At 47.8% G+C, this 17,640-nt stretch overlaps 2 protein-coding genes across 14 annotated transcripts in view; one reads left to right on the top strand and one right to left on the bottom strand.

The window, feature by feature from the left end:
* ASTN2 (astrotactin 2) overlaps positions 1–17,640 on the top strand; it is a 993,079-nt gene that overhangs the window by 756,727 nt on the left and 218,712 nt on the right. The gene's annotated exons all lie outside the window — the stretch shown is intronic.
* On the bottom strand, positions 5,522–16,976 carry TRIM32 (tripartite motif containing 32). Of its 10 annotated transcripts, none has more exons than XM_043927607.1 (3): positions 16,909–16,968; positions 10,755–11,008; positions 5,522–8,635 (listed from the first exon to the last, which is right to left on the bottom strand). In XM_043927607.1, exon 3 carries the CDS (start codon positions 8,553–8,555, stop codon positions 6,594–6,596), a length of 1,962 nt encoding a protein of 653 aa, XP_043783542.1. In that variant the 5' UTR covers positions 8,556–8,635; positions 10,755–11,008; positions 16,909–16,968; the 3' UTR covers positions 5,522–6,593. The 10 variants fall into 10 exon arrangements, with proteins under 10 accessions (XP_043783542.1, XP_043783543.1, XP_043783537.1 ...); XM_043927608.1 differs by lacking the exon at positions 16,909–16,968 and adding an exon at positions 16,741–16,898 and having other exon boundaries at positions 5,522–8,632; XM_043927602.1 differs by lacking the exon at positions 16,909–16,968 and adding an exon at positions 16,741–16,898.

Raw genomic sequence — 17,640 nt, forward strand, 5'->3', positions numbered from 1 at the left:
CGCAGGGGCTAGGACTTGTGTGGTTGGGACGTCCCACTGACACCACAGGTGGAAGTGCTTGAGCTTTCTTAGCAGCATGTCCGGATATAGGGCAGGAGGTGAAGAGAGTATGGGGGGTTTTGAAAGCTGTCAACCTCAAATATCCAAAAGGGAGTCAGATTCTAGTACAAAGTTTTATCGAGATTACAAAGCTCATTTGTCTTAGGTTTTTGAGGGGGCTTCCCAGGTAGCGGAGTGCCACTGCAGGGGACGAAAGACGTGGGTTTGATCCCTGAGTTGGGAAGACCCCTTGAAGAAGCAAATGGCAACCTGTTTGAGTATTCTTGCCTGGAAAATTCCACGGACAGAGGAGCCTGGTGGGCTACAGTGAGTGGGGTCGCAAAGAGTCGGATACGACTGAGCACACACACACACACACACACACACACACACACAGTTAGATGTTATTTCAGCATTTTAGAAAGGCAGAAAATTCAGTTTCTCAGAGTTTCATTGAGGGATTCCCAATAGAGTAGAATCCGGGGGTCGGAGATAGGGACTGGTGCATTTTCAAACTACCTCTTCTTCCACCCTGGCCTCCCTAGGTCTCTGAAGAGATTCTTATTCATACGCTGCCACCTCCGTAAGACTGAAGCCTCCCTGAGCCATGGGTACTGATAGGAATAAATGATATAGCTTTGGGCAGGAGAAAAAAAATAAACACAACCACTTGCATTGTTACTTGAAAGGTCATGGACGAATGGATCACTTTCAACCTCTGAATTGCTTTAATGTAATGTGAGCCTCGTGCTGGCCCCAACCCCTCACTTTTCCCTGGAATGCGGTGCCTGTGTTCCTGATACGCCCTCTTCTTGCAGGGCCCTTCAGCAAGCAGATCCTCTCAACTAGAAGCAGTCTTTTCCTAAACAGTTAGCACTCCATTTCTATCTTGCACTGTTGATCTTATTCTGTATATTTGTATTATTTTTTTTTTACATTCCGTATCTCTGCAGCCAGACTGCAAGCTACCTGACTGCAGGCAGGGTTCATGACTGATTCATCTTTGCATTCAGTACTCACATAACTACTGCAATGAGCAAAACACAGTAGATGTCGTATATGTCTAATGAGTAAGTGAATGAATAAAAGAAAGAATTAAATCTAAATATTAATATTCTGTGAAAATATGCAGTGGCATTATAGTTATAGCCAGGTAAACTGAGTAAATCACCTAAAGAAAAATCCTGGCTTTATTTTTATAGGAAAGATATGCATTTGACTTACAGTCATCAAACTCTTATTCACTCCAGATTTCAGTAAGTTACTAAATAATTTTCCTTTGAGGGAAATAAATGTTTACCTCACCAGTTCCTATGATTCTGCTATCACAAAAATGTGGGTAACCTTTTCATACATTTAATTCACTATAATATGATATTTTCCACTATTGAAAGTTTACAAAATGAAACTCTTATAAGCAGAAAGTCTGCTAAGTGCTTTACATCGATCATCTCTTCAGAACAATGCAGTAAACAGTATCATTTTATTATTTATGAAGAAACTGAAGCTAAGAGGCTAAATGACTCAGTGGTCAGAGAACTAACATGTGAGGGAAACAAGAATGAACTCAGCCCCTGCAGGCTGACAAAGCCCAAGTTCTAACTGCAATATATTACCCCCACCTAACAATGAGATTTATGGCTTATTTTGATTTTTGTAATTATTTGAGTTAATGAATATTGACCTGGAAGAAAAATGCCTTTATGCTAGCCATGTAGAGGGATAGGTAGACGTGCTTGTTTCTGCCAAGAGTCAAGATGCCATCCTACTGACTTTCATCAAATCATTAGCCTCTAGCTTTTATGTGCAGCTTTCCTAGTGGGAAACATTGCTGTCAAAGTTTTGCCTCTGCCCCTGCGGCGATACCACTTTTCTTCCAATAGGCTTTTTAATTAAGAAACTGAGCAATGTGGTTGAATCACCAGTGCAGGTCTGAAATCTCCCCCAGTGTCAACTTGAAAAATCTGCATCAGTTCACCATGGGAGGTGGGGGGTTGGGGGAGGAGGTCTTTGCCCCCTACAATGGAAATCACATTTCCTGAGCACCTCCCATTTTCTGAATGAGCAGCTTTTATACATACTGTCCCATTAGTATGTTTTAATTCTCACAACAGCCCTTTAAAACATAACTTGTCATCTCCTTCTACAAGATGAGGAAACAGTAGCTCAACAGAGTGGCAATAGTTAGCAAGAGACCCAAGGTCACGGCAGTTGGGGTAAGCAACTGGACCGTGGTGGGAGGATGACAAAGTACAGGTTCTTTCTCCTCTAATGTAAACACGACAAAATTTCGGCAAGAATGACACAAAAACATTGGCGTGGGGGTGGGGTTGGGGGGCGGAAACGCAACCACAATTCTAGTTGGTAAAATAAAATCATAGAACTCGAAGAGACTTTAGTGATGATCAAATCCAACTTTCTCTTTATAAGGATAGGCACGCTGATGCAGAGGTAGGGGGCTCATCTGAGGCCACATAGCTAGTTCAGGGGCAGAGCTGTGATTCAGAGCCAGACCAAGGCCAGCGACTTTCCCACTGGAATGCGTTGCTGATCCCAGAACTTCCTAACTTCAGACTTTGGGTACCAGGAATATTCATGATATTGACAAGATATAGCCAAAGTTCTGGAATGTTAAGTATTTTGCTAAACAGCCTGCTTGCTCACCACTGCCCTGCTTGTAACATTCACGCAGGCGTCTGCTCTTTCTTATCTGTAATTTGCTTTGTGATCCCTTGAGAAGCTGCATGTCTTGAGTGCAGATCAGCAGCCTAGTCAGGTACAAGGTAGAGCCCCGCGTTTCCTACTAGGCTCTGCCTTGCATTTCCCTCCTATGGAGCTGGTAACGCTTCACTTTTAAGAGGCCATTAATTAGTACAAGATTAAAGAGTACAACTGCTTAAGCATTACTTGCCTTACCCACAGGAACACGAAGACTCCAGGCAAGTTTATCCTGCTGATTGGAATAATGGAGTAGCCCTCTGCGGACTCTCTCAGGCTGGAGAGCACATTGGGATTGACTCTCACCATCATTCAGATAGTGCCTATCCCTGGCCTTTGAGGAAGACCAGGGCAATGGAATTCAATTCCAAATGCTCCAGAAAGACTGTAAAATAGCTTATGAGAAAGTTATAATATTACTTAACTTTTATTTTTATTTCTGAACATTTGGCATAGTTCCAGGCTCACAGTAGGTACTCAGATATGGAAGAAATCATTGTTCCGAAAACTTAAATTCTATATAATAACTTAGAATGATGGGGTTTCCCAGGTGGCACAGGGGTTAAAGAATCTGCCTGCCAATGCAGGAGTTTGTTTGATCCCTGGGTTGGGAACCTCCCCTGGAGAAGGAAATGGCAACCCACTCCAGTATTCTTGCCTGGAGAATCCCATGGACAGAGAAGCCCGGCAGGCTACAGCCCATGCGGTTGCAAAGAGTCAAACACGACTGAGTGATATTCACAAACAGCACATTCACAACAATAAAGGAAAGCAGGGACTTATTGAACCTGTAAGTCATTTGTCTTTAGTTTTCTTTTTTTTTTTTACATATCTTACTCTCAGGTAAACTCTTTTGTATCCTTCATCCAATGTAAGAGTGTTGTGTTAGGAAGACTCAGGTTACAGGAGGGCCTACTGTCACATTAAGTCATATAAATAATAGCCAATGAAATAAGTGAGGACATTCTGTGTATTAAGCATCATGCTACATGTTCTTAGCTAGAGATTAAAGCTAACCCTCAGTAAAACTTATTATATGGGTAAACAATTGCAACACGGTAATTTATGCAGTGACAGAAACATAAAGTAGGTGGAATGATAGTAGAAAGGAACAGGTGACCAGACTTATCTGGAGACTTAGGGCTAGGGGGAGAAATGTCAGAAAGGGGTTTTGGTTGGGAAATAGGAAGCTGTAACAACAGGAAAGAGGGGAGGTATTATTTGGAGTCGATGAACAACCCAAACCCACTCTTGAGACAACTTGGCTGATTGAGTATGCCAAGAATGGTAGCAGGTATTTTAACATTTATTATTTTACATGTTACACCCATCATATAGGCAAAAATCATTTTCATCTGTTTCCAGAAGAGGAAGGGTTAAGTGACTTGCCCATAGCCACATGGCCAATAACATGAACCGGAAGATAAGTGATGCTGTGATCAGAGGTTTTCAGATCATGTTCTGTAGAGTCGCAAGAGTTTAGCAGTTGTACCCACTTTAGGTGAGGGCTTGTTCTTCTGGCCCACAAGCCTGCTTCTGTCAGAATAGCTGCTTTTCAATCTATTTGACATGACAGACTCGCATGTGAGGCTTTATCTGAATAAAGCAATCACTGCCCTTATTCAGATAACAAGAAAACACACACACACACAAATGGCTGTAATTCAGTAGAATCTTGGGGCTATACTCTGTAATTTAGTCAACGTGGTAGATAACTGAAAATTGACTGTCCCAAGCACAGACTAAAATATCACAGCAAAGGAACAAGAGCATTCATATTTACTTCTATTCTGAACCAGCAGGTAGCCTGCTGCATTTGAAGGCCAAGGCAGGAGTGTGGTTCAGAGGTGGGGTAGACCTAAATGCTGAATGCAGTAGTGATGGCACTTCCTCCCAAAAGCGTAGGCAGCAGGATTATTCCTGGCATTGTTGCTTCAAGCCAGCCAGCAATGTTATATCCATTTCTCTGTCGCAAACCTTGTGCCAAAGTCCTCGGCCACTGTTATTGCCTCAGCAAGTCCCCGCTGACAGCAAAGATAGACCTCCTGCTGCCAGGTGCCCTCACAGATAAAGTGGCTGTAATAACTGGTGGAGTCATCCGTGATGCACTTTTAATTGGATCTATTTCCTCTCAATTATATAATCTTTAGAAATCAGATGCGCGCTCATAATCAGAGCACGGGGCTTTCTCCAGGTGTAAAGCACAAGACAAACTAGTCCAACATCATTTTAATTAGCTCCTTTCCTACCCTTTGGCAGCTATCACAACAGAAGCCAAAAAAGCAACGCCACTGTCACCTTTTTTTTTTTTTTAAAGTAGCTTGGCTTAGCAGATTTTGCTTCTGTGCAAGCAAAGTATATTCTTTGACTTGTCATTAGCCCTGCACCCAGAGCGCACAAGACTTTGCTTGGTAAACACCAGAGCCTGAGGAACCTTGTCACAGAGTCCCTCACCCACCTCTGGTCTTCCTAAAAGCACAGGTTTCTGAACTTTAATTGTAAAGATAAAGCAGATGGTGGATGCTGAGTTTAGAACATGGTGTTGGTGACTATAGACTTTGAGGGCTGAGTCTGTACACATCTATGTGGGAGTAAGTTTTAGATTATCTCTACATAACGGTGCTTTTTGCTGGATGGTGACCTAGGTAGCTTCAAACGCTCTCAGAAAATGCAGGGTTAGGTCTGGAAGCAAAGCAGCAAGGCACAACTTATCCTTCCCCTCCCCTCCCCAATCTCAGATTCGATTAAAAGACACGAACACGAGTGATGAAGAAACAGTTATTAATTATTTAATGCTTGATAGAGGGATGGAAATAAATCCCCCAACCAAAAATTATGCACTCACTTGGGGAAAATGCACAATGAGGACCCAACACTTTTGTTTTAGTAATGAAAATGAGATGCGTCCACCTCCCCACTTTCTTGGCCCTGGCCTGTGTGGTACAATTCTGCAGACAGCTCCTATCACAGGTCAGCGGAGAGAGGTAATATGAAAAATGGATGCGCTCTAGAGACTACTCATTAATGTCTGCTGACTACAGTAGCATTTATTTTTATTTCCATCTTCCTGTGCTTTGGCATAACTTTTCCAATCCATATGCTCCTTTAAAAGGCAAGTGATTCCCAGGCTAAAGTCTTCAACACCAACCAACGGGGGTCGATCCATTTTCTGCCCTGGATCCTTGGCCACACCTGCAATTAGAGACCAATCCAAGATATCGCAAAACCCCTAGAGCCAGGAAAGTACTGCCTCCTGGTGGGGAGTGTGGCGCTCCCGTGGTGGCACTAAGCGAATGGTCTCTCAGATGGTAAAGGTGGTCAGACCCGAGACACCACGTCACAGGGATGTGATGTCTGAAGTGTCACAGAAAGGTGAAGGAGGTCCCACTGTAGCGTGCCCACTGAACGCAGCAAGTTAAAGGGAAAGCGCCACCGATGAAGCATGTTAGAACAGGAAGGAAGGAAGGGACCAGAGTTACCAAAGCCAAAAGAGGGGGAACTCAACAAGGACTCAATACAAGGGGCGATTTCAAATACAGGGGCAGAAGGCTCTCTACTGAAGCCTTGGAAGGGCATATGTTCTAATCAAATGTCAGCTAACCTCAAATCACGTGTCCTATGGGGGATACTGCATCTGTTAAAGCTCTAAACTTTGAGAATAATTAAAACAAACAAACAAACAAACAAACCCGCTAAAGACAGAGCTTCTAAACTTCTACAACTAGCCAGTTGGAGTCAAGACACAGGCCAAGTCTACTCTACAGTACCGCCAACAACCAAGGGATAAGGGAAGGGCAGGTGGTTGGGGAGCAGAAGAAACGAATATTCCCCAGCCCCTAAGGGGTAGAGTATCTTCTCAGATGGTAGCTGTAAATCTTGATGCAATGATCCCAACAGTCCAGGACCAGCAGCTGCCCCTTTGGAGTGAGGGCGATGCCCACCGGACAAGTGAGCCCCTCTCGAATAAGGACGCTGTAGCCCCCACCCTTGGGGAAGTGGAGGATTTCCTTGCGACTGCTGTCGGCCACGATGAGATCACCACGGGCGTCCACACACATGCCGGTGATGCAGCGGAAATCCTCGTTCTCGGAGAAGAAGTGGCTGATCTGGCGACCCAGCTGCCCGTCGGGGCCCACGGAGCCGATGGAGAAGCCGCCCTCCAGGTGGTGCTCGTTCTGCCAGTTCTCCAGGTTGAGACCCAGGCCCTGGGTGAAGTAGACGGTGCCTTCAGCGTCACAGGCGACAAACTTGGGCCGCACGGCGCTGCAGAGGCAGCTGTATTTGACCACCCCCGCGCCTCGGTCAACCGTGAAGCACCAGAGCTTTCCACCTTCCACGTCGGTTACCACAAACTGGCCGGACGGGAGGGCTGTGATGCCCCAGGGTTTGCTCAGCTGGCTCCGGTGACAGGCCACGCAGTGGCCGTCCAAGGTGTATACCTTGAGCGAGTTGTCGTAGCTGTCAGTCACGCCGATCAGCCCGTGGCAGTTCATGGCCACTGACAGAGGAGTGAGGTTGGGCGGGTCGGCCCCAAAGAAGCTCAGCACAAAGCTATCCATGGCGCTGGAGCTGCGGCGGATCTCCTTCAGAAAGCCTTTGCGGGTAAAGACTTGTATGCGGTAGTTGCCGCGGTCAGCAACCAGCACCTCGCCTTGACTGGTCACGTAGAGACTGACCGGGAGGTTGAACATGCCCGGGGCGCTGCCTTTGGCCCCCATCTTCTTGAGAAAGAGGCACTGCTGGATGTTGCCGGCCGGGTCGGAACCCCGCTGCTTGGCAGGCGAGGCCCTCGGGCTGGCCCCCACGTCCTCGGGGCTCACGTCCATCTCTCTAAACGTAACCGAGGAAGGGGCGGCAGAGGCCGCTGCCTCCATGGCCCACGAGTCTTCCATGTTGACCGTCCGGGGCTTCTTGACCGCCTGCCCGATCTGGAGAGGGCCGACGTGGCCGACCTTGAGGAGCTCCACGTCCTGCAGGGTGAGCTCCCGGGGCAGGCTGGCGGTGAGCTCGGGCTCCTCCTCGTCGGCTGCCTCTTCCAGGAGCGCCACGTCGGCCTGCTTGATCTTGGCCAGGAAGTAGTCGCAGCGGGACACGGCCTGCACCTCGGCGATGTTGAGCAGGTAGCTCTGCTCCTCCACCACCTGACTGTTGGCCTTCTCCACCTCGGCCAGCGAGCCCGTGAAGAACTTCCGGGAGCGAGCCAGCTCCTCCTGGACCCTGCGCTCCTCGTGCCCATACTCCTGGAGGACCGCCTTATACCGGGCCTGAAGGTCCTTGGAGACGCCCTCCAAGGCCACCTTCCGCCGCTGCAGCTCTCCCGTGAGCTCCCGCAGACGCGCCAACTTCCGGCCGAAGTCCCGCCGCCGCTCCTCCGCCGCCTCTTTGACCGGGAGCGCGCAGTGCCCCGGCGGCGGGTGCTCCGCCTCCCGGCACGGCTCGCACACCACCACGCCGCAGCTCCGGCAGAACTGCCGCGGCAGCCGCCGTCCGCAGGAGCGGCACATGAGCAGCCCCACCGCCTCGCTGAGCCCCGCCTTGTCGATGATCTTCAGCACCGTCAGGTTGTCGGTCAGCTGGGCCAGGCTGGTGATGAGGGTGATCTTGCTGCAAAAGGGGCAGCGGACGCCGTTGATGCTGCTGGCCAGGAGCTTCTCCAGACACTGGCAGCAGATGGTGTGGCCGCAGTGTAAGAGTTTGGGCCGCAGCTGCTCCTCCGTGAAGGACTCCATGCAGATGGGGCATTCCAGCACTTCCCGCAGCGCGTCCAGGTTCAGGTGAGAGGCTGCGGCCGCGGCCATGGCTCTTCTTTCCAAGGGGCCTGCTAGCACCACCCGGGACTGAACGGCTGAGCGTTCATGCTCTGGAGGGACAAACCCTGCTAAAGAGAAAAAGAAGCCATTATTCCACTGCCTCTGTGAGTTCATTCACTCAAGAAACATGTAGTGGATCGTGATCATCACTCATTCAGTCACTGACTGGTGTGGAAGGGCAGACTGGGGAATGATTATAAGGAGTCTTCAGAGCCAAAATGAGACCGTGGAACTTCATTCTGATGAACATAGAGAAACAGTGCATGTTTTGGAGCAGGGAACGGATATGATCACAGCTTTGAATGGAGTTGGGGAAAAGGGAGAGAAACTAGTTTGGAAGATACTGCAAAATTGCCTGGCGAAGGTTCTGGGCAGCCTGAACTAGGGAGCAGGTTGTGGAAATGGAAAGAAGATGCCTTTAAGCAATATGCATAAGTACGATCACTAAGATTTGTTAGCCAAGTGGACTGGGGTGGGAAGAGGTGGAGCTAAGAAGGCCAGAGACTCAAGCCTGGATGATCTGAGAAATGGTAGTGCCTTATCAGGACAGTTTATTTTTGGTCTGAAACACGCCCACCCCTCCCTACCCCCCAAGCAGTACCTGCCATGAATTCTCCCACCCTCCTCCATTCACATGTGCTCATGAAGAAGACCACAGACATCCCAGTGTTCTGCAGCCTTATGTCAGTGTCAATTTATACCCCAAAAGTAGAATGAATAATTCCAGCAAGGTGAAGCACAAGGATAAATCCAGCCCTTCTTAAATGCAGATCCTACAGCTGCACCTGTGCAGTCTTGTGATCTGCAGATGGTCAACCATTGAGGAGGAGGAGGAAGAGAAGCTAGCTTGGTTTTAAAGGCAATGCAGCAAGCTGAGGAAAGCTTTGCAAATGGCATCAATTCTTTTTCCACCCATAGGGGAGTCTGTGTGGAGATACGTATTACAAATTGTCCCCCGTATTTAGCTTTGCATCACAGTCTGACAGATATTTAGGAGTGGCCATGAACCATTTGTCTAAGGTCTACCCAACCTCCCTGAAATCCCATTTTCCTTCTACTGGAAGAGAAAGAGTATACATCTAGTGCCTACTATATGCTAGACATCAGGCTAGACGCTCCGTTATCTGTGTGTGCACCCAGGCGCTCAGTCATGTCTGACTCTGCGACCCCACGGGCTATAGCTCGCCAAGTTCCTCTGTCCATGGAACTTTCCCGGCACGAATACTGGAGCTGGTTGCTATTTCCTCCTTTAAAGGATCTTCCCAACCCAGGGATCGAAACTGCGTCTCCTGCATTGGCAGGCAGATTCTTTACCACTGTGCCACCTGGAAGGCCCAGATGCTCCATATACTTAATCTCATTTAATCTTCATAATGACCCTGGGATGCAGGTACTATTTTTATTACCATATTTTACAGATGAGGAAGCTAAGGCTCAGAAAAACTGGCTCAGGGTCGCATAGTACAAACATGGGGGAAGCATGCAGAACCGATACCTTTGCTTAACCCAACATTACTTCAAGCTTTTTCTTTTCCTGTCACATAATACTTATTAACATTGGTCTCGGGACCATACTCTGAGAAATGCTGCCTTATAGCATATAATTTTCTCCACAATTAATAAAGAATGAGGTTTAGCTGCCATAGAGTGGGTTAGATTGATTAGTTGAGTGACCCACTCCCACACACCAGCCTGGCAACCTATTATAACTCAAAATCCATGCCTCAACAAAAATAACACATTACCACCTGTCATGAACCTAAAAGGTCTCATGTGAACATCTGATGCTGTGAATGCTAAATACTTAAATGTCATGGGTCTGGGTGCAATAGTTTAGAAATACAGATAGAAACCTCAACTCAGGATCCGTGCAAATCTCCTCAATTCTAAACCAATAGCTTCAGCTCTCTCTTTCATCATCTGGGACAACAGACTGAGGGCGACATTTGGTATTTGGATCCAGAGCATGTTACCTCACAATGCATGGGGACATCTGTTCTCAGAACTGGCACTGCAGATCAGCTAATTAAACAAGTCTGCCAACTTGTAAAAATACCAGCACATTCTTTCTCCAGTTTTCTGAAATATCATACCACCTCCTTCAATTAAAAAGCTTCCTGCCTCCCTCTTCAAGCCATCCACTTAAAAAAATGAATTTACTATGCCCACGTCTATGTCCCAAAATACCTCAGCTGTCTGCAGCTCCACCAGGCTCTCTGAGGCAGAAGAGAACGTCAAGGATTCCTTTCCTAAAGCTGCCACACTTTGCCAGGAAGCATGAAGTCCCATCACTAAAGCATCAGGCATGGAGACGGCCTCAGACCTGGAAGAGGCCTGGACCGTGTCTTGGGAACTTGAGAACACTGCTTTCAGCAGGAGCCTCGTCTGAAATGCAGCTATGTGACATGCAGATACGGCTCCTCTCTTCCAGAAGGCTACACCTTGTTAAAACCAAAAGGAATTCAGATGGGAAGTCAATTTGAACTCAATTTCCCTTGAAAAGATGTACCTGTGAAAGGAACTATCTTATCATCCCAAGTCTTTAAGTTAGCTGCCCATTTTCTGCCAGCTGTGAAACCTAAAACCAATCAGAACGAACCCTCAACCTGTTATTTATAATGCTGGCTGCCTTCCTGGTACTACCAATGGATTTCCTGTTGTGCACTTTGTACTGTCAACTCCTGACCCATCACTCTCACTTCATCTCAGCTTACCCCACCCCGCCACTAAATTTCTTTGATCTCCTGATTCAGACTGTGCACCTCATAGTGATATTAGCCTAGCTCTGACTCAGCACCAGATGAGAATCTACCCCTTAAGTTGTTTTTGTTCCAGCTGCCCTAAGACTCACGAAAATTCTGTAGTCAAACCCTGGCTGCTTTTGGCACCACTAGCCTTTCCCAGTCCATGATATAAATAACAAGGGGAGCAGAATAATAATAAAAACCCAGGAACCTTGAAGTCAGAACTGGGAGCAAATCAGCATGTTGTGGGCCAGGAGGCAAGTTATTTAACCTCACTAAACCTATTTTCTTGCCTTGTAAGAAGGTTATTGTGATAATTAGGGATAATGCATATAAAGTGTTTAGCCTGGAAACTGGTAGGTATGCAATGAAAAATTGCTCTGTATCATAATTTTAGTAACAATCAGAATACTATTAACATTAATACCAGGATGAACAAAGCATTCACTTTACAAACTGCACTGGAAAGGATGAAGAATCTTTAGTCTTATGGCATATAAAGGCACATAAAGATTGCTAATTAACCGTTCAGCTCTGAAGGAATTTGATTTGAGGACACTAGATATCCATGTCAGAAACTGATGGGCATGTGAATTCACAACTTCTCTTGTGCAGAAAATACCAAGAGGGGTACACAGTTAACTATGCAATAAATAATAGTTTTTTAATAGTAGCAGGAGCAGCGGCAGTGGCTACCAGCCAATGAGAAGGAATGAATAGGCACTTTTCAAGAGGCGACAGTACCCAAGATATGGGATGATACATTTCAAAAATTAAAATTCTGAACCTTCCCTGGAGATTGTTTTCACTGATCTCAGAATCAAAGGATTAGAGATGACCTTCAAACCTCCATCCAATGCTTGAATCCCTACCATGAGATACTGTCTATTCCCTATACCTCTGTTAGCCCCTTGGGGGACTTAGGCTATGAACAAAACTGGAGGACTTTAAGCAATTAATTAAACAATAGATCTTCACTAAGCACACAGAATGAACCCAGCTCCATGAAAACACTGGCGATCCAATTTTGAGCAAGAATAGACAGGAACAGAGCTCTTCACACAGAAACTAGAAAACATGTGAAACTACCTGCACTTTCTCTGATAGGACATAAAAGTTCATCCTATTACTGATATGCTCTGCTGGTTTGGGTTTTTTGCAAGGCTTTCACATTTCCTTTCATGATCGCTTTATAAACCTTATTTATTCCTCCAGCTTGAATTGAGTGCTTATCAAGTGCGTAACGGTCACTCTCCAGGAGTGGCTAGCAGGGCTGATGTTAAGAAAGTCAGTGAGGTGTTCATCCGACACTCACCCAGTTCTGTGGTGGGGGAGAGGATTCTGAATGTCAGCTTACTCAGGGCACTTAAGGTACCTGCCAACAGCTAAGATAAACTCCACAAGTAGGTACTTATAGGGAAATGCAAGCATGATCCCACAGCTGCACCTGTCTGGGACGCACAAAACAACCCAGAAGGACATGTCTATGGGAAAGAAAACTCTAGTTAAAGCAGGTCAAAGGCAGGTTAAATCAGTAATGGAGTCTGCTGGAAAAACACTTGGCTGTCTTACTGTCCTCCAAAACTGTAGGACTGAGAAAGGATTTCTGCATCTTCAGGTGACACGAGGAATATAGGACAAGGGGAAAGTCAGCAGTCTTTTCGGGGAACTTCCAATTCATCTCAACCCACTCAACTCTGAGCTCCTTTCTCTGTATATAACACACACCCATTTAATCATGAGGTGTTGATGAAAGGATCGGGAAGTGGATCCTGGGAAAGGTACAGGAGGGGAGGGGAATTTGGGGGAGACTGGAGGGGGTTGCTTAGGTTCACAGATTTGGCAGAGCTACACTCAGTCCCCTTCTGGCATCAGCTTCCTCTCATAATTGCTACCTCTCAAAGCACCATTCACTGAAAGTCAGGCACTTTTTTACAAATTACCTCTTGTCATCACTATGTGACGTATGTGTTATTCCTCTTTTTAAATAAGGAAACTAGGCTCAAAGAAAAGCAACCTGCCCAAGGTCTCAAAGCTACGAAGCAGTAGAACTAAGACTCACATCCAGGTGTGTCAACTCCCAGACATGAAAAACCCACCTCTTCAAAAGATGTATTACAGTTTTCTAGCTGATTACACTACCATTAGCTCTAGGCACTCTGGCTGAGAGGTTGGTAAAGACACTTAAGAATGGCTTTTTAAGTCTGACTGTTCTACTCGAAGGCGCTAAGGGAAGTAGAGTCACAGAGGCAGCGCCTCAGTATGTGTGGACAATGGTCCACTTCAAGGGCCTGGTAAACTTTTGACCACCAACCACTCTCCAGAGGGCTCTTAAGTTTTGGAAATACCTTCCTACTAAAACTAGTATAATGTAACTTGTGAGTCAGATAGATCTGGACTCACATCCCTGCTCTGCAATTTGCTATGGAGCCTTGGGTAAATCATTCAGCCTGTTCATCTTTTCATCTGTAAAATGTAGAATAGCACCTGGATTGTTAGTTAAGACCATCGGCAGGATTAACTGAGGTAATGCACACTCAATAAATGGTAGTTATTTGTGTTTTCAATAGATTGATGTTGATAAGAGCAAGTACTTGCCCATGAACACCTAGTGAATTTGCCACAGAGGAAGGATTTTGAACTTCAGATCTCTGATTCCCAGACTGACTCAGTTTCCGTCACACATCTTCATTAGGGGTTTGCATGGATATTCCAGCAAAGTCTCTGGTCTTCTGATGCAGTACTACTCCGTTTCTGAACTGCAGCTAGTCCTTGAGCTGACAGAGCAAATGTCGTTACTCTGTCCCAAGGGAAAGAAGCCCATGAGAGATCATTCAGAACAGGAGTTACTTTCCAGAGTATGGGTGCCATCAGCCTGGGCCCCTGCTATGAAGTGATTTTTCTAGCCAATGGCCTCCATACCTCATCCTCTAGTTTCTTGCACCTCATCCTGTCTGCCAACAATAAGCTCCTCCCCTTATGTACCCACGGGTCCTGGTGTAGGAGCAAATCAAGAACAAAGTCCAGGGCTACTCCCTACCTAGTCAGATGGATTTATTCCCTTTAGAGTTCAGTTTGATAGTGATACAGACTAGGCCTTTCATGAAAGAGGAATGGGCTGAGGTAGATATAGTAAGACTGAGCAGGTCCCAGCAAAGAAAAAGCAAGGGAAGAGAGAATGTACCAGATTACAGAGACCTGAACAGGAGCCTCCTTTTGCCATCTCTAGCTATGGAACCTGAGGAAAGTCACTGCCTTAGCCTTAGCTTCCTTACATGTAAAACTGAATACTGTAGCTTGCTTAGCAGGGCCGTTACGAAAACTGAGTGAAGGAAGCAGATATGAAAGTTAAAAACTACTATATCACTAAGCACTTACTATGCACCAGACACTAAACATTTACTTCATTATAGATTACCATCACAGTAATCTGTGACATAGGTCCTGTTACTAAACCCTTTTTACAGATGAAGAGCCAAGCATGGGAGGTTAAGTAACTCACTCAGGATCACACAATCAGGAAAAGAGACAGCCAAGATCTGAATTCAGGATACGTGATGGAGCAGAGTTCCTCAGCTTTGGCGCTGTTGACATTTTGGGCCGGATACTTCTTTTGTTGTGGAGGCTGTTCAGTTCACTGTAGGATGTTTAATGGTATTCCTGGTGTCTACCTAATAGGGGCCGGTAGTACTCTACAACCCAAATGTGACAACCAAGAATGTGTCCAGACATCACCAGATGCCCCTTGGGGGACAAAACCACTGCCACTTAGGAACCATTTCTTTAGAACTTGGCACAGGGCTAAATGCTCAAGGCATCTGATATCCCCTTTTCTTGTCTCCCAGCTCAAACACCTCATTCACAGAGCCACTGTTTTGAACCTTCTGTAGAATTAATTCTATCTACTTATATAACTGATAAGAAGATAAGACCTGACATCATGTTCCACTCATCCCCTGGAGGAATTGCACACTCTCTGTCACCACAGCTTGGAGGGACACACAAAGCGGAGCTTGGGCAGATGACCTTGAATAATCTCCTGCTTTATGACTGGTCATTCTCTTTTCCTCTGAAGCCAACCGCTTTCAGTGGGTCCACGTTCAGAGTGGAGTGAGTAGTCATACCATGGCTGCCTCATGATGAGGTGAAGTGAAAGTCGCTCAGTCGTGTCCAACTCTTTGCGACCCCATTGACTCCACAGTCCATGGAATTCTCCAGGACAGAGTACTGGAGTGGGGAAGCCTTTCCCATCTCCAGGGGATCTTCCCAACCCAGTGATCGAACCCAGGCCTCCTGCATTGCAGGCGGTTTCTTTACCAGTCGACACACATGAGGAGGGATGTCTGGTTAACAAGTGAGGGAGATTCTGCCTCTTGCAGGAAACTCAGGTTCCATTACGAGTCCTGATCGCAAAGGGTGAAGACTTTCTTGCTGAATCCCTGAACTCTGTGAAACTTCACACACTCATAAACAGTTTCATACATTGCTTCTAGGTCTTTGGGTCCCCAGAACTCCCTTTGCTTCCTATGCAGAGACTTCTGGAAAATTCCTTTCGCAATCCAAGACACCAAATCCATAACTCTATTCAGTCTCTTAATTCTACAGACCAACCAGTACCTCTCCACCCCACCGTTCCACCCTTGCTAAATCTTGCTCTCAACTCTCCTAAGAATCCCAGCCTTTGGGGCTCTTCATTGCAACCCCCACCAACTCCTCCCTCATGTGTCCTGGAATCCCCCAAAGATCCTTTCATCTATTTCCAAGTCGCTGCAGCCTTCAGCCCTGTATCGCAGTTAAAACCCGATCCCACACCTCAGATCTGTGCTCTCCCTCAATCTGAGCCCCCACCCTCTGGGTGCCAACAGGGACCCTGCCCCCCTTCCCACCCCCCCACCCCCAAACCTTGCTCCTTCCTCTTTTCCCCACCCATGTCATGTGCCGCTTCAAACCTCAGGCAAGTCTCTTCTTCCTGCTGAAGAGGTCTTGCTTCTCGCTGACCCCTCGATTTTCCTCAGATTCCACTCGGGGAAAACGCTTCCTCCTCGGCAATTAGACTAGCCCCGGACTCTGCTCCCTCTGATCTCAGATCTCACCCCGCTCAAAGCCTACTGCCCCCAGACTCTGTCAAATCACCTGAGATTCTGCGCCCCGCATCTCATCGAGGCTCCGCAGTCCCTTCATACCGCCGATATTCTGCACCCCTGATCCCCCCAGGGCCCTCGGGTCCCCTCCCATCTCTCAGATGCTGCACCCGTCTCCCCTCAGGGCCCCACATTACCTCATACCTCCCGAGATGCTGCACCGCGAATCTCGGAACCCCTCGCTCCCCTCCCGGGCTGCACCTCCTCCGAGCTCCTCAGCCCCCGCGAGTTCGCCCCAAGCCTGCCTCTAGCAACCCACCCGCGGCGCCCCTCCCCACATACACCCACCACGGTCCTGCCCCTCGGATCCGGTCCCCCAGGCTCTGCCATTCTGGCGTGGACCGACCGCTGCACGCCGTCACAGCCCGCCGTCACAGCCCATCGTCGCGCCGCTCGGCCACCGCCCGCGACTCCGGCCGCGGCCCCGCATCCCCCACCCTCCAGCCCGCCCCCTACCTGACCGCCCGCGGCTCCGACGCGTCCGCCGCTGCCAGCCCACCGGCCCGCCGCCCTCTGCGCACGCGCCAACGTGCGCCTCTTGGCGGGCGCCAATTCGTAGAGCTGCCTGTCCGTCACCGCGCCCCGCCCCCACCCGAGGCATGCTGGGGGTTGTAGGCGGGCAGACCTGAGCTCGCGGCCCAACGCCAGGTAGCGGTGGGCTAACCCTCCGCAAGGAGCTAGGTGTCTTGGGGACACGTATTTCAGCTTTCTGTCCCCGTTGTACGGTTGAAGAAACCGAGGCCCAAGTTCACTCAGCAAGTCGGGAGCTAAACCGGAACTCGTGTGTCTGAGTGCAGGCTGTGTTAACCCCTTTGCTAAACCGTAGCCTCCGGGAGTGGTCCTCAACCAAGCCTTGGCATCTCTCAAAGACTGCTCTCTGCCTCAGCTTTGCCATCTGAGAAATGGGCCAAGGAGAGACCACAACGCTCACTCTGGGGCAAGCACAAAACCTGGCTGCGCTTAGAAACAGCGCTTCTGGGCTCTTCTCCCGGTGATACAGTGCAGCCTAGAGATAAGCTTATCTGATGAGCAAATTGCCTTTATGAAGGATTCCTACTCCTGCTCAGCTGGGAGGCCGACAGGGGAAGTAGAGGTAGGAACACTCTCTGCAGTCTATCCCTGCAGATTGAAGCTTCCCGGGAGCCTAAACCCAAATCTAGTTTTTGGGCAGCCAGAAAGGGGAAGAGT

This window comes from Cervus elaphus, chromosome 16 (assembly GCF_910594005.1).
Source record: "Cervus elaphus chromosome 16, mCerEla1.1, whole genome shotgun sequence".
Taxonomy (NCBI): Eukaryota; Metazoa; Chordata; class Mammalia; order Artiodactyla; family Cervidae; genus Cervus; species Cervus elaphus.

Bases quoted from the DNA above. Each gene is read 5' to 3' on its own strand.
- TRIM32 (XM_043927605.1), bottom strand. From the start codon at position 8,555: ATGGCCGCGGCCGCAGCCTCTCACCTGAACCTGGACGCGCTGCGGGAA.